This window comes from Dermacentor albipictus, chromosome 7 (genome assembly GCF_038994185.2).
Source record: "Dermacentor albipictus isolate Rhodes 1998 colony chromosome 7, USDA_Dalb.pri_finalv2, whole genome shotgun sequence".
Lineage (NCBI taxonomy): Eukaryota > Metazoa > Arthropoda > Arachnida > Ixodida > Ixodidae > Dermacentor > Dermacentor albipictus.
Window position 1 is genome coordinate 78,017,321 of NC_091827.1, and position 16,158 is coordinate 78,033,478.

The 16,158-nt window shown below is 46.2% G+C and overlaps 1 protein-coding gene across 2 annotated transcripts in view; it reads left to right on the top strand.

Moving 5' to 3' along the window:
- The window catches only part of LOC135899060 (cap-specific mRNA (nucleoside-2'-O-)-methyltransferase 1-like), a 102,902-nt gene that overhangs the window by 16,590 nt on the left and 70,154 nt on the right, over positions 1-16,158 (top strand). For both annotated transcript variants that reach the window (XM_065428307.2, XM_065428308.2), the window contains 5 exons: positions 1,658-1,735; positions 3,431-3,462; positions 4,998-5,159; positions 7,007-7,099; positions 9,979-10,050. In XM_065428307.2, the coding sequence (XP_065284379.1) occupies positions 1,658-1,735; positions 3,431-3,462; positions 4,998-5,159; positions 7,007-7,099; positions 9,979-10,050 (437 nt within the window). The remainder of the gene's footprint in view (positions 1-1,657; positions 1,736-3,430; positions 3,463-4,997; positions 5,160-7,006; positions 7,100-9,978; positions 10,051-16,158) is intronic.

Genomic DNA, 16,158 nt, shown 5'->3' on the forward strand with positions numbered 1-16,158 from the left:
AGCCCAAGATACAACACAGTGCAACAGTCTCGGCACTTACGGACCAGGGCTCACCGCCAGACCGATTGTGTATGCATGCCTGCTGTGCTATGGCTAACCGGCTAGCAGTCCACCTAGCGTGAGAACGAGAAGTCACAGGAGCAAAGGTCCCACATAACAAACTCATTGTAGGCCTGTGAGCATCTGCCGCGGCAATCAAGTGCTCCTCAGAAGAGAGCTTGGGTGGTGCTCGGGTGTAGCCCAGGGGCTGCCACTCAAGCGGCTAATCAGGGCGTGTCCCAGTGACATATGCACATGAGGTGACTCGATGCCGGGAGTGAGAAGCATAGTTTGCACGGGAAATTAGCTCTAGTGGGCTAGTCGTGTCCACTATGTTTCCACTGGGGTGGAAGTTCCCGGAGGTTGAGCTAAGCACAACGTGCGAGCTTGGGGACGAGGCACGGGAAGGCACCTCTATGCCACAATGAGGTGGTGGGAGAACTTCAAAGCAGCGTTGCCACCCGCGTTTTGTTTTCGTATTTCCCCTGGATTTCCAAGCCTTCTGTCACGTTAAGAGTAGCGTTTTTGGTAATGCAGAAAGCTAATTTACTAACACAGTTACACTTTCTTTTCCCTTTATTGTCAACTGCCGAGGTAGCTTACTGGCCATGGAATTGCGGTGCTGAGCTTGTGAGTTTGATCCCAGCTATGGTGGCCGCATTTCGGTAGGGGTGGAATGCAAAAACACTGCTGAGCACTAAATGAGCACTAAATGAGCACTAACACTGAGCACTAAATGAGCGAGAAATAGGCGGCTGCCCTTTGAGTGATTAGTAACGAGATAGCCATCAGTTTTGCCAGCACAAGAAGTCGAGACTGCCCGTGGAGCAAAACCCAAACCGCTGCCCGCCCACCCGCGCACCAATGCGCGAGTAGTAGTATGTAGACGCGCCAGAGCAAACTAGCTCTAAAACAAACCATGCACTGAAAACCAAGAGAGGGAGGCATGAGAAAAAAAATTCTCTGTATTCCCACATAGTGGCAGCACATGCCAGGAAAGAAAAACTTAGGAAATTACTGCGTTTTTTAAACGTACTGACGGCGCAGTAAATATGCGGCATCGACTATTTTGGACTTGTTCGCGGCGCCGTACATTTACGTCATTGACCCTGAAAGGGACAAGATAATGTTCAGCTGCCAGTGTGTTGGCGCATTGTCTTTTTTTGGATGTTTCGTTTGTTCTCGCATGTACTTCTCATGCGGCTTAAGTACATTTCATACTATGTTACTCAAGATGCATTTGCCATAAAGACTTGCGTATTGTACAAATTTGAGAACTGTTAGCAGTGACACTAGAATGAACTATTATATGTCAGTGTGAGTTCTACTACCTGTATGAGTGGGCAATGCTTGCTGTAGATTATGACTGCATGGTATGAAATAAAAGAAAACTATGAACAGTGCTCTTAACAGCAAGCGCCAATCAAAGGTTTGCAGCAGAAATGTATGTCGCATGTGTGAGTTCGTATCGTGCTACACTGGAACATTGTGTAGAATGTTACGTCATGCAAAATTAAAATTATCACCTGACGCAAGCACCTGAGAATGTGGCCCCTCCTTGCATCTGTAAGGTGTAATTCAGCTGAGTCACTGATCCTGTTGCTGTGTGTTCTCGCAGGTAAATACGTGAAGTACTCGAACAGTCTCTCGAATGATGACGAAGAGGTGGCTGAAAGTGGCTCGGGCATTTCGATGGGTGAGTTCGTTGTCGCGTATCGATTTTCTTTTTTTTGGCTTTAGCTGGGCATGGAATTCTGTCAACTAGCAATCAGTGCAGAATGTGCGTCTTAGTCCATTGCGCATTGTAACTATAGAATGTGTCAAGAACAAAACAAATTAGACATTGAAACACATTAAAGAGACACTAAAGGCAAATGTTAGGTCAAGCTAACGAGATAGCTTAGTCCTCGAGAATCTCTAAGGCATCAGTACTATCATGAACAGAGCCTTAACTATAGAGAAATTTAGGTAAATGCAGGACCTGATTGGAGTCTCTCCTGAGGCATTCAAGTGTTTGCCCGATCACGAAAGCACTTCTCAGATAAATTCTGTCACTAGTACTCAACCACTTCTTGCACATAACATCCTTCTATTGTATTATAAGACGAAATAAAATGCTACTTGTCCAGTTCTATTTCACTTTTAGAAAAAAGAACTCATTGAAGTAACCCTGACAACGATTTGGGCAGTCGAAAGGTTTAGCTTTCATTCGACTCCGCGTCGCCCACACTTTCGCGTTTCAATAGTGCCGTGCTGGTTTTGCTGGCTCATGAAACTCGTACAAACTGCAAGTAGGATAAAATTCAACTTCCATGTGATGTCGTGGAATGTCCAAATGGTCTATGCCACTTGACTAAAGAGCAGCTGCAGCGGCGAATCCGCCGCTCTGTCTTGGCTTGGTACCGCCATTTGTCGGGCGCCAGTTTACTCACTGACGGCAGCAAAGGATGGTGATGGCATATGCGATGTCACCACACCCCTGGTTGGATGGCGGGAGATTTGATTTGCGATAAAGGTATTCGGACCTTTCCGGTGCAATTTTCTCACATACTAAGTATTTTCTTGGCACGAAACAAGCGTTGCGAGGTTTCTGGAATGATATTTGAACAGTCCACATTGACTTAGTATTTGCCTTTAGTGTCCCTTTAACATTGCAGGCATGGTTTAGGGGCTGTTTATTTTCACAATGGCTTTTTGTAACCTGACTGGCTGCAACTTTGTGCTGCCAAGCGCAAAGTCCCAGTTTCGATCTCGGCCATGGTGGCCCCATTTTTTGTGTTGCCGTGGCAATCACGCATTCTGGCGAGTTTGCCAAAAATGGGCACATACTCAGTGACTGTGATTACGGAAGTTGTCGTCTACTTAGCAAGATAGCAGCTGGCATCCACATATTTGGGGAAGAGGTGAACAAAGCATTGCGTTAAGAGATAGCAGGACAGTTGCTTGGATTGTTGAGCAAGCACAGGTAGCCTGTGTTCTAGTTAAGAGTGCGCAAGGGCCATTGCATAGGCCATGTTGGTGGGTGGCGTAGAGGACATAACCGGTAGTCAATTAGATTAACGGAATGGATGCCAAGGAAATGGATATGCAGGTTACAGAGTACAGACGTGCAGGACTGGGCGTTGTGATGCAATTATGAAATTTGCAATGCATAGGGTGGGAGTTGATTGTTGCAAGGCAGGAGTAACTGGACATCGTTGGAAGAGGCTATCAACCTGCAGTAGATTATAAGCAGGCTGATGATGATAAAATCAATGACGATTATTATGAATTTTAGCTGAGAATTATTTCGCGGGGCCCCTTGATAGTGATCGCACTTTCTCGTGGCTAGACTGTGTACTCTTTATTATTGTTGATTAATTTTGTGATAATTAACTTTTTTTCTATGCAGGCAATTACAGCAATGTCTCACAGAAGCTGATGGTAAGCAAGACATGGTGGTGTTCAGTTGAATAGTTTTCTTTGTGACCTGGTGCACAGAAGCAATGATTTGAAAAGCTTTCTTGGGGGAAGACATGTCTAGAACTGCACGCTAGTCATATTCTTTCTTATAATTACAGTATTTATGCTTTCTCTATCGCCATGTATGAAGCAACTTGCCCAATAGAGGGCATAAATAAGTCCAGTTTATTTTACCTTCAAAAATTGCATGTTTTTGCGCACCCATTAGAATGGATCCTTGGCAGTACATTTCCTGTATGCCACCATTTATAGAAGGCACCCCTCTAAATGGTGGCACACAAAGTATACCCCCTATCACAGGATGTGATAGGAAATTAGTAAGTCAAGCCTAAGTGTTTGACCAGAGTTCCAAGGTACGAAAACAGCACACCCAACAATGTTCATTACGAAAATAAGGTTTCAGGAGTTACCAACCTGTGATGGAACTGAGTTATACAGGTGACACCCAGGGAGTGTTAGCTAGCGCCATCCCTGGCCTTGGCACAGGATGTAGCACTGCTGCCATTAGCTAGTTGGTGGAGCATCACGTGTAATGTGGAACTGAGAGTTATACATGTTGGCTTATGGATGATAGCTCCTGTGAACCGCTACTACAGTTTTAGTGGACAAGGGCTTGAGCCCTTTCACGTAAATACCTTCATATGCTTTGTGGTAATCAATTCAAGTAAGCAAACAAACGAGAATAATTGAGAAAATGAGGTAAGTGTTAGACAGGATTGACACTGTGACTGTAAGTTTATGGTACCAGCTTTTATAATCTAGCATGTCCCATTTGCAACTGATAATTTGTTGTTAACCACTAACAATAAAGAATTGTTACATTTTAACACAGAACAAAATTCACTGATTCTTTATTATATTTGTTGATAAAAACTGATCAGGTGCTTCCTTTGCTTATTACTCTGTCGACGTGTATTTTGAACCTGGTGGTTTCTATGTGCGAGCTCTTGACAAAGTGCAGGCATAGCAGTAGCACTTCGCAGAGCATGAATTCCTTAAAGTCGTTGGCACACAGGCCTATATATAGCGGAGCATGTTCATAGTGAACAATTTTAATTGCAGATTAGTCATGTAGCCTTCTTCAGCTGTGATTTTTTTCTGCAACGAAGTCACCTCTTGCCGCAACAACAGCCAGATTGCTAAGAGGGTTGTCCAGCAACATGGACTGTTGATAAGATAGGCTAAGGGCAAGTGCAGAATAGTTTTGTGTTGTGCAGATTATCAAATAAATGTTCGGCTTGTCAGAGAATATGGCACCCCTTACCGCAGTTGCAGTCTTTGGTAAGACAAGCATTTTTGGATTGCTCACGTAAACCTCTATTAATGCAATTTGCTTTTGCTACGCTCAACTTCTGATGAGACAAACAGATACCCAGGGTTTCTTCGTGTTGATATTTAAGGGACTCTATTGCATTACTGCGGTTATATAGCCCTATAAAAATGTATTATAATAGCCGTAATGAGATGTTATTTAACTTTTCCTCGGTGGTCTGCAGGCGAGCATGGGCTACAGGGCTGGCACTGGTCTCGGCAAGGACAACCAAGGAATTCGGGACATCATTCCTACATCGAAGCAGCGTGGGCGACGGGGTCTGGGTCTCTCTATGGATGGCCTCGAACCCAGCCCAGATGTCAGCTGGGACTTTGAGAAGGAAGAGGTGAGAAAGGGCAGCGCATTCTTCTGCTTACATTTTTCACATTTCAGGCTGTGTTGTCGCTGTTCAGTAACATCTTGCAGGCTGTTATCTCTTCACATTCGTCATTGGAAAACTGGGCACGTTACCTCTGGTTGAAATAGATTTACAACAGTGACCTATTTAACTTAGTGTCCATGGTGTTTTGCTGAACGCTAGTGTGGGGTTTTGATTCCTAGCCACAGTAGCTGCATTCAGGTAGAGAGACGAAATACAACAAAGTTTGTGTACCGTGCTTTGGGTAAACGCTAACGAACCTCAGGCGGTCAAGAATAATGTGGAGCTATGGCATCCCTTATGACCTACTCTGCAGCTTCAGGACGTTAAACTTCAGATTGAAATCATTCTTAGAACAGTCGACGCTCCGAGTTGGCTGCCCTGCAAATCCTTGTTTTGACCAGTGAAAATTCTTGCTTGCAAAAAAAAAAAAGTCATGCTTTATTTTATTTAAAAAAAAAAAGAGCTTTTCTGCAGGTATTTTTCTCTAAGTTGGATTCTATTGCAGATCTAACTCTGCCACATCTGTCTTTAGCAACAATCTGGCTCCTCAGTTACCCTTTGAAACATTCTCCCCCCTTTTCTCTTCTCTATGGGAAAACAGCGCTGAAACTCTCAACAATAATGCCATAACACTTAGCCTATGGGGTGGTGGAAATCGTTTTCTGTAGCACATGCTGCGATGTCACATAAACAAATCCACTGTTCATATTGAAGCGCGATGTCCAGTTTCTTGCCTGGCTTGGCAAAGGTGTGCTAGCAATCTAAGAGCTTATGCGGTCCTCAGAATGCGTATGACGGCGCATAGAGCAGGGTTATATGCATTGGGTACCACCAAATGCAATTCGGCACGTCTGTTATTGCTCAATATGTCCTGCATACCTGCCAACTCTTATACCACTTTATCGTAAGATGTCCAGTTCTTTAGCGCTGGTTTACGATTGTTGTACTTACATAAATATTTCGATTTTTGAATTTGCGTATAGGTAAAGCAAAACCAGTCGCGGAGCGATTTTTCTGACCCGATTTTTTGGACCCATTGATTATAGGCACGTACCAGTGTGGCAGCGATATCAACTGATACCACCAATGTACAACGGCGATCGAATTTTCGACAGCCGTTACCTGAATATATTGTGCAAATAAACTTTATGAACATTTTTGCCTTTCTGCACAGCAGATCATTGTTGCTGCGACTATGTAGAGCAGAGTGGCTGTTCACAGAATTCCTGCACAACGAATCTGCAAATGTTTAATAAACACTCAACATATTGCATAATAAAAAAATTTGTAGCATATTTCACCAAATTTTAGTATTTCCTGGCTGCCACTGTCATGCTTTTAGAATTCTGAGGTTGGTTGGCCTGGTCCTGTCATTTTTGTGGCTTTCTTACTGGACAGCGTCAGCATATTTTAGTTGCACGCTTCGGGGTCAACGATAAGCACAATCCACTTATGGAGGCCAGATGGTATTGCTCTATCTTCTTAAAAGGAGTCCAGAAATTGGTTTGTGGGCGAGGGTTTTCCTGTTGGAACAGAGCATTGCAGCGCTGCCAACTTGCAGAGTTGTTTTTTGCAAATTAGTCGGTCACTACTGGTGCCACAGCTTTGGCCATTTTGGAGCATTAGTAAGAAACTTGTGTTAGCCAAATTACTACTGCGTCTGTGTTTCAAGATTCTCTAGTTGTGGGTTCTTGCTGCTCACAACCAGAGGAAATGCTCATTTTTGCCTCGTTTGTTTTCAGCGCCTCTTTACTTATCCAGTAAGAGAACTCTTGCTTCGTCTTACGTATACTTTTGTGCTTCTGATGCAGGTTGATGTGAAGGAGCGGCTGGATTGGATTCCCGAATGTGAAGAAGAGCCGCCAGACATCAAAGTTCTGAGGGAGTGGGTCTCGGAAGGAAAGGTGAGGGAAATTTACTGACTTGTAAAGTCCTGCTTGAAATGAAACGAGCGTGCCAATGAAAACGGGGCTAGATAAGTGATGAGATGGACAAACGTTTGGCATTTCAAGTTGAAACAGGTGCTGCATCTCGGATGATCATTTCTGTGAAATTTATGCCTGACTGGCGCCGGATCCATCGGCGTCTATGAGTCGGAGCGTTCTTGCCACAGTGCCGTTGATGCTGTCTTAGCACAGTGGCAAGAAAACTGTTCTCTGTGGACAACAGGTGCCTATGATACCTTACGAGGTGTCTACGATACCTTACACATCGCTGGCCTCAGGTGCCTCTCTCCCACCTCTTGTCCACCCCTCCGATGCACAAGTCGACTGTGCCGATGTTGAAGGGGTCGAAGGCTGTGGGGAGAGAGGTGCACGAGGCTGGTGATGCAACCGGACATGTCATGTAGGATGTGCGGTACAAAGGCGGGTGTGGCGAAGGTGTGCAGCACACAGGCGAATTTGGTGGCTCACATTTCCTTTTATTTTTTTTTTCGTCGAAGATATGCATTCTTTTTTTCTTTTGGCACATGCACCCAGTAGCCAGATTTAATTGTTATGACCAGTAACACATCACGGGAGCATTGTAGTAAGCAGCTTATTTTGCCATAAAAAATGTACAAAGGTTGATGGTGCATCGGCTGCCCATTGTTATATCCAATATTTTGTTAAAACCTGTATCGATATAGCTGAGTTTGACTGTATCTAAGCTTTGACTCAAGTGATAGATAGAAATCACAAGCTTTATTTAGTGGGATTCACAGCTGCAACTGCTCCAAAGGAGTGTTCAATATTGGGTAACCTAATTGTCAGGTAGCAATAACAAGCTTTATTTAGGAAGTTTTCAATACAGTAGAACCCCGCTGTTACATTCCTCACTGCTGTGTTTTCCCGGCTGCTACGTCGTTTTCATCCGGTCCCAGCATAGCTTCCATAGGATCCAATGTATAAGGAACCCCGCTGTTACGTAGTAGCTGTGAAAACGTTCCCGCATGATGCGTCGCAACCCGAACCCGCCTGGGCTAAAGTAGGCAACGCGCTCCAACCGCCATTTTGGCTTTTGACGAGTTTTGACCGGGCTTGGCTATGAAACTTGTGGGGATGCGCGACTCTCGCGCATCCCCTGATGTTTTTTCCGCATAGCGCGTCTCCTGTAATCCCGCTTCGCCGCGTGGCCTGCGTGACGTCCGCGGCGGTCGATGTGGTTGAAGCACAGTCCGAGAGATGGCGCGAGTGTTGCGCTGCTAACGTCGCCGAAAGGTGAGGTTACTTGGGCGCCGAAAGGAAGGTGCTTGCTCTCTTGGGTTCGAGACAGCAAGCAGCACGGACGTGCCGTGCCGCGCGTGCAGCGACCCTCTTTCCCGGCGGATCGGCTAACAGCTAGGACATCCCGCGCGCCGACCCATGCTTCTGCGAGACTGCCTCGCGTGGCCGCCTTCGAACGCGCCACCGTTGGCGTGACCGAACACGTGAACGACCAGGCGTTGGGATCCAGCATGGGGTGAACATATTCGCTCGCTTCCGGTCGCGGTGACTTGGATTTCTAGATTTGTCGCGCGCCCATCGGCATGTTTTGTGGATAGCAACTCGGCTAGCAGGCATTGATCTATGAAAGGTGCAATAAATGCCCTTGTGATTGTTTGCACTACTGTGTTGTCATTCCTTTGTCCCAAGCGCACGGAGGAGAACCCCACAAACTGGCTGCAAGAAGCCGCACGCCAGTGTGGCCATTCGTGAAAAATGCTCTCACTATCATCACTGTGATTACGGTCGCCGCATGGTTTGTTGTGGTTTGTTGGACGGGTTGACTCACGGAGGAAGGAAACTCGGGAGAGGCCCTGACGTCACTCTTTGTGTGAAGCTATAGCTAAAGGGAGACCGGAAGTTGGCATTGCTCCGCCTTTCGGGCCAGCTCTCCTCTCTTGTTTACATTGCTCGCGAAACCACGCCGCGCTGCGCGCAACCGGGCTGCTCGTACGCGCGCGCTGCGGAGCAATACTAAACAATCGTTAGCACGTTAGCATGATTCCGCCAAAGAGGGGAAAATTTCCTGCGGATATTCCTTCGTCCGTTGCCATTGCCGTGGCGTGGTGACGACGAGAAGCACGAGCCGCATGATGCCGGGGAGTTGCCAAATCCTAGCTTTGGAGAAGCCGTCGCGGCTCTGGACCTCCTACGCAGGTACGCTGCACCTCACAGCGACGCTGACAGCAATGCGGCCTTCCAGGCTATTGAGAAACGTGTGGTGATTCCTAGTGAGCGAAAGAAACGGCAAGCCACCATTCTAGACATTTTAAAGTTCTAAGCGCACTCTGTGGAAATAAATTGTGTGTAGTTGAAGCTGCACTTTTTTCATTCATTTTTGGAGCTTTCCTCACTGTTGCGTTTTCGCGGCTGTTACGTTATTTTTCCTCGGTCCGGTGAAAAACGTATGAACGGGGTTCCACTGTATTTTGTTGGCGCCTGTTCAATTTCAGATTAGTCTAGTGTGAGAGTATCTTCCTGAGTCATCTTTAGCACTGCTTCAAGTTATCAGATGTTGCCTTGGCCTTGATAAAGCATTCTTTTCCTCAGTTACATGAAAAACACGGCAAGTAGGTTCTACTGTATGTCATGTGGCCTCAGTAAATGAAACTCCTGATAATTGGAGCATATTTTCACATTCTCAGGATGTTTCAGTAATCCAGATACCGCTGTATTGTGCACTGTCTCTGTGTCATGGTTAAGGGAGACGTGTTCCACTTTGCAGGTTGCAGGCCATTGAATGGCCCAGGTTTAAATGTTGTACGCAACTGCCCAAGTGATGACCTTGTCTTTTTCTTGCCTTTCTCTTCTTTTGACAGAAAAAGCTCACAATTGACGATGAGACCTGCTTCTGTGACGAGGAGGTGCTCAAACAAGTCCTCGACTGCAAGGTAATACTGTGCTTGAGTTCACTCCACCTGTGTCTCTCCTTAGTACCTGATACATGTTACCAGCGCAAAATCGAATGTGACTCGCAGATACCACAAAAACTGGTTTTGTTCTCGGTAAGACGTCCTAAATAAGGGCATTCTGTTTGTGCTCTGTCTCTTGTCTAATCTTGCACTGGTAATATTGTGCTGGTCTTTAATACATGCCTGTTAAAAATGTGCAGGCGTTTAAAACGGTGGATCCCCTACACTGTTTTTATAGAGCCTAATGTATTAGCTGGCTGCCTAATTGGGGATGTGGCTTTCACATCGCGAGAAATGTCCAAAAAAATAAGTTTTTTGAAAATCAAATTTTTAGCTTCTATAACTCTCTATCTGACTCCCAAATATCGTCCCTGTAAACCACGTAGAAGTGCTCTAAAAAATTCTTTTTTTCAGCCAAGGTGGTGAAAAACTAGCGGAAATACAAAAAAGAACAGCGTTTTTTAAAGGGACCCTGAAACGATTTTGGCGATTTTCTACAAACGTACTGAGTCGTTAGAGTAGGTCCTTCTGATCATTAATTGACACATCTAAGTGCTCTGCGTAAAGCGTGTAATTTATTATAAGGTTTTAAAAATGCACATCGCTGTTGATCGCAGCGCACTGCTCGGTGGAATTTTAAGCCACCCCTATCCATATGATGCAAATAACCCATATGACGTCACATGGGCGAGCTATCTGATTGGCTGACCAGGGCGCGTGGTCGATAATTTTTCCAACTTTATGGTGAACAAATGATGCTCGTAATAGTTGGAATGTTAGTTACTTTGTTTTTGTAAAAAGAAAATAACTTAAAGAGAATACACAAGAATAGTTTTTTAGTACACTTGAGCACTTCCGGCACACAGCAAGTATCGTCTGCTTGTGTTACAACGTGTGCAGTCTTTGACGAGAGCTCCGCCGTTAGTGTCGATCAGTCTTTTCATGAGCACGATGAATCACCCTTGTTGCATTGTGGGCTGCAGACGTAGCGACTGGAAAGATGTGAAGTTGCGAAATCGTGTCCCTCTGCAAGGCAGCATACGAGCGAACTGGCTGCTGCGCATCGGACTGCGGCTATCCGATAGGCGCCAGGATTTGTGCGTTTGTGGCCGTCACTTTCCAGCGGAAGATTACTAACGCAATAGCGTTTCGCAAGTCCGGTATTAGGGCAAACACAAGAGCAAGGGGACAGGGTCTGGTCGCTTGACTGTGCCGGGATGAGCCATGAGATGAGCAGAAAGGTAAATGTGAATGGTCTGCACGGTGCAGCCACCTGGTGGCACAGAGCTCAACCATACACAGTAGCAGCAACGAAGTGCATTCTTCTTTGCTGCTGGTGTGTATTTTTCGCAGGAGTGTAATCATCAACACGTTGTTCTTATAAATGTTTAAAATGTTTTACACTTGGTTAGAGCAATATTAGCGCTTCGTTTGACTGGTTAAGGGGGGACGCGGGTCTTGAAACGGCAAAAAATCACAAAAAAGTCGATTTTCGGAAAAGTGCATTTTCGCTACGTTTATACATTCAAGAATCCCTCCGCGAAATCTAGAAGCGAAATTTAATCGGAAAATAATAAAAAATCGCGCTTAAAGGGGCCAAGGTGAACGCGAAATCAGCAAAATTTGGTCAAAAATGTTCAAACTTCGCGCCGTCACCATTTGCGAACGCGGTGGCCGATGGCCGCCATCTTGCGCTTGTTTTGAAGCTGTTTTCTTTGTGCTCATTTTGCACCAGTTCAAAATGGCGTCGGTGAAGGGAAACCGACGCTATCGCGTCATTTCTGGAGGATGCGTCCGTGCCGCCGATTGGCCAAAGCGCGCACACCCCCGCGCGCCTCGCTCCTATTGGTCCGGTGCTCGTCGGCGCGCGCTCGACCGCTCTCGCGTCTCACTACGTGTGTTTATCTCTGGTTTCATCGCGCCGCTGTCTACGTTTGTTCAGCCGCTTGCTTCGCGACGTTTGATAAGATGCTCATTTCGCTGCCCGGATGGCTGGAAAAGATTGTCGTCTCAACGCTACTACGCGTCAAGCGGCTGTGCAATGCGCGACGGAAGGCGGCTAGGCCTGTCATACTCGCGGAGTTGCCGGTTGCTGGTCTGCCTGGACATTCTACCGGATCGAGTTCCGAGCTGCAAACTGGCGCGTCTAGCGTCAACACCTCGTCCGCCCACGCCACGCGTGTTGGCACAGATCGTGCAGGCACCGTTTCCTTCATGACTGAAGAAAGTAGCGAGCGCGCAGCGAGCGCCGGAAAACGTCCGGAGCGCCGGACCTTCGAAGTGCTAACTCCATCAAGAAGCGAGAAGCCTCTTTGAGCGCAAGGAAGCTGGCCAAAAAGCGGCAAAAAGATAGGATGTATCCAGATTATGCCCCTAGTGAATTTCCTTGAGATTTTATTGGTATATTCTCAATAAAGATGTTGCAGAACGTTTTTCCTTGATTTCTCAAAACGAGAATTCCGACAGACTTCCAATTTTGGAGGTAAAATAGCTTCTGTCCTATTTCAGCTATTAACATAATTTTTTTTTGCCAGAAAGATAAATGTATGCAGTAAGCAATATGCACCTTTTCAAAGCAGCACTCTTCTCAAAAAGTTTTTGAAATGGGTCACATGCTTGACATGCCAAGATGGCATTTTTTTCTCACATCTTTGATGAGCTCTAACTCTTGCTCAGATTAGCCTACAACATTGAATAATACCTTATGGCACTCCCTGAACATCCTAGATAGTCTTTATACTCAAATTACTGTGTTAGGGTTTTCTGTTTAGAAGCTAATTTTCCTCCAAACAAAGGACTCGGCTTATACAATGCATTTGGAGTATATCAGAAACTACTTATCCTATGGCAAAATTAATTATATTTTTAGAATCTGCATATTAAAATACACAATGTGTGAAAATTTCGTTGAGATCTGTCCACAAATAAAAAAGTTGTATTTCAAGTGTAGCCTCCCCCCTTAAGCGCTGCGCCAACAAGTGTCTGGACCGTGCAGACCGATCAGGCTGCTCACGTACGTCTACTCTGAAGTTCCTTCATCAGCTTGAGTTTATGCCTCCAGTCATTTGCCGAAATGACCAGCTTGCCTGTGGTTACCAGAATACCGGCCACCTTCGGCGCTACGACAGAATGCTCGCAACGCACGCTGCTTCGATGGCTCTCGGTCGACGGCCAAGCGGCCAGCGGAGAGGTCTCGCGCGGGAGGAGGCGTGCTCCAACAACCGGAAGTGGACGATGTGACGTCGCATCGTGATGCAGGACCAGTGAAGGCGGAGCTTAGCGCCGCTCGCTCGGCGAGCGAGTTGAGGAGGAAAGGCATGGCTAGGGAGGAGGGTAACTTCAAATCGCTTGTAACTCCAATAATACGTAACGCTTCACTTAAATTGTGGTGCGAATGTTCTACTTAAGCTGTACCCTATGCGCCTACAAAATTTGTCCGAACCGTTTCAGGGGCACTTTAAGCCACAATATCTCCGGAATGACGCGACTGAGCGCCGCCATCTTTGTCTCTTTGGAAAGCGAATTTCTTCGTCTTCAAATTTGCTGCTTCATCTATCTCCTCCATACAGAAACAAGCAAACGAAAAGCAAATGACTGAAGGTCATGCTGGAGTCTGCAATTGGCCATGCCCGCCACGTGACTCCAGCACGGTTCGCCATTGGTCTGGTGCTCGCGTCATCTGCTCAACTCCTTGCGCCTCGCGAGTCTGGACGTCTCCACTTCCCGTAGTCTCGACGTGCCAGAATGAGCGCTACGCGGACATTGCAGTAGCATGGCCGATCCCTATGCTTGTGGACGTCTCAGACTTGCCGCTAAGCATTCAGAGCATCGGCGACGCGGACTTTGCAACCAAGATTCACGCGCAAAATCCTTGGACATGCAGCAAAGCCTTTCAGTACTTGCTGTTTCGGAATTTGTGGCCAAACACATTGCGCACGCAATCTTCGGACATGCAGCTAAGCATTTCGCGCATAGGGAGTCTCCAACTCAGTGGTCATGCACATCGCGCGCGGACTTCTCAGACCCTCGTCTAAGCATTTTGTGCATCGGCGCCTCCGACTGCGTGGCGAAGTACATTGAGCATCGACTCCTCGAGCCCGCGTATAGGCATTTCGTGTGTCGGCACCTCAGACTGCGTGAATAAGCGCATCGAGTGTCGATTCCTCGAGCCCGCGGCTAGGAATTTCACACGTCGACACCTCGGACTGCACGGCTAGGTACTTCGCGCATTGGCACCTCGAACTGCACGACTAAGCACATTGAGCATCGGCTCTTTGTATCTGCGGGTAGGCATTTCGCACATCGGCACCTCGGACTCGCAACCAAGCATATTGCACATTCACTCTATTATCGTATTGTTACGATAGCTCTTAACAACATCTATCATGCCACCTCTTCATAAAGAGAACGTCATCATGAGCTTTGTTCACTAGGCCCCTCGGGCTGGCAGAGACACCTGGCTGCAGAAGTGATCGAGGCATCATATAAAATTACAATTCTGGAAAGCACCTAGCAGCTGCATATCTATCACTGGCTCTCTGATCCTAAGTTCTACAGCCATTGTCAAGTAAAGATGACTTGTTGAGAGGCTGCTTACACTCAGAGCCTTCATTCAGTAACACGGTCAGTTCTACCAGAAGAAAAAAAATGCCTCACTGATTGTACTGGAGACTGCTATCAATCACGCAGCCTGCAGGTACAACACTGGAACTATATTCATGCCCACACAAAATTCTGCACATCACTTAGTTTGAAACCCAGGCACCATGCTCTTTGTAGAGTAGCAGCAGCAAAGAATGCCATATAAAAAGAAAAGGGGAGGGGGAGCTCACCAGACCAAAGGCCACATGTACAAAAAGCCCCACATCACAAAACACCTCAAAGACTACAAATTTGGTGCCTTTTAGAGAACTGAAGAGAAGGTGAAACTTTGAGAGCGGTTTTCTCAAAACATTTTTTGCCTTCCTGCTCAGTTTCTGGAGCTGATTTTTTTGTTACCGTTTATCATACTTTTACTCCATCTTTTTTTTTTGTCACGTTCCTTGGGCTACAGTGCAGGTTGTGACATTCTCGCTTTCTTATCTTTGTAAGTTTACGATATGGCTATTTGTCTACACCAGAAGTGTGCTTGACTCGAAGGTTACATAGAAAGTGTCACTCCGAAAGAAATTCTGGTGTGAAAAGAAAAAAAGCAAGAATGTCACGACTTCAGCACGCATTTAGCTATGCAGTCAGTACTTAACAAGCCTTCTATCACACTTTTTAAGTTCCCCAGGCTCTCCAGAAAGGTTGAGGGAGAAAAATTTACTCAATAATATTCAATAAAATGTTCTCAAGATATCACTCTGGAACTTTTGTGGAAGCATCAGGGAGACATTCTAAACATTTGTGCCAATTTTCATCAAAATTTATGAAGAAATAAAGAAGTTGATTTTCAAAGCCACGTTCCCCCCTTAAGCGGTAGTGGCTCCTATGACTGCTAGTCATACGAGCTACTACCGTGATGATCTGAGACCGCATACCACAATCACCTTTGGTCCCGTGAAGGTTAACTGCGCCGCCTCAATGACGATGTCGTGAATGCCACGCTGTGCCATGAAAGCTCTTCCGCTTTTTCTGAAAGTACAGAGACTGGTTGACCAATCATTCCCGCTTCAGCACAAGTGTGGTGATGCCTATACGGTTAAGCATTGGAAATGCACGGAAGTGTGGTAGTGGCCTTGTCAAAGAGCCACCAACAGGTGTGCCTGTATGACCTATCACCGCTAATCTTATCGTGATAAACTTCTTCGGCTATCTGCTCGGCAGCACCTGTGGTGCACTGCATAATGCAATCGTAGACCTATTACTACCTGCCGTTAATTTGCGAAAAACTCAAACGCACCGCCGTTTGCTGCCTCCTTGAGTGGGACTGATGGGGATGCTTCAAATGAACATCACTTGCAAAAGTGAAAGCAGCCTGCTTCACTTGTATTGAGCCACATTGCCTCAACAAGATTTCACTTTCACGAAATTCAGCACTGGGTGCATCTAAGCATACTGCTGGGCTGCCCCAGCAAGTTCCCTACAAAGTGACGGCGTTTCCTT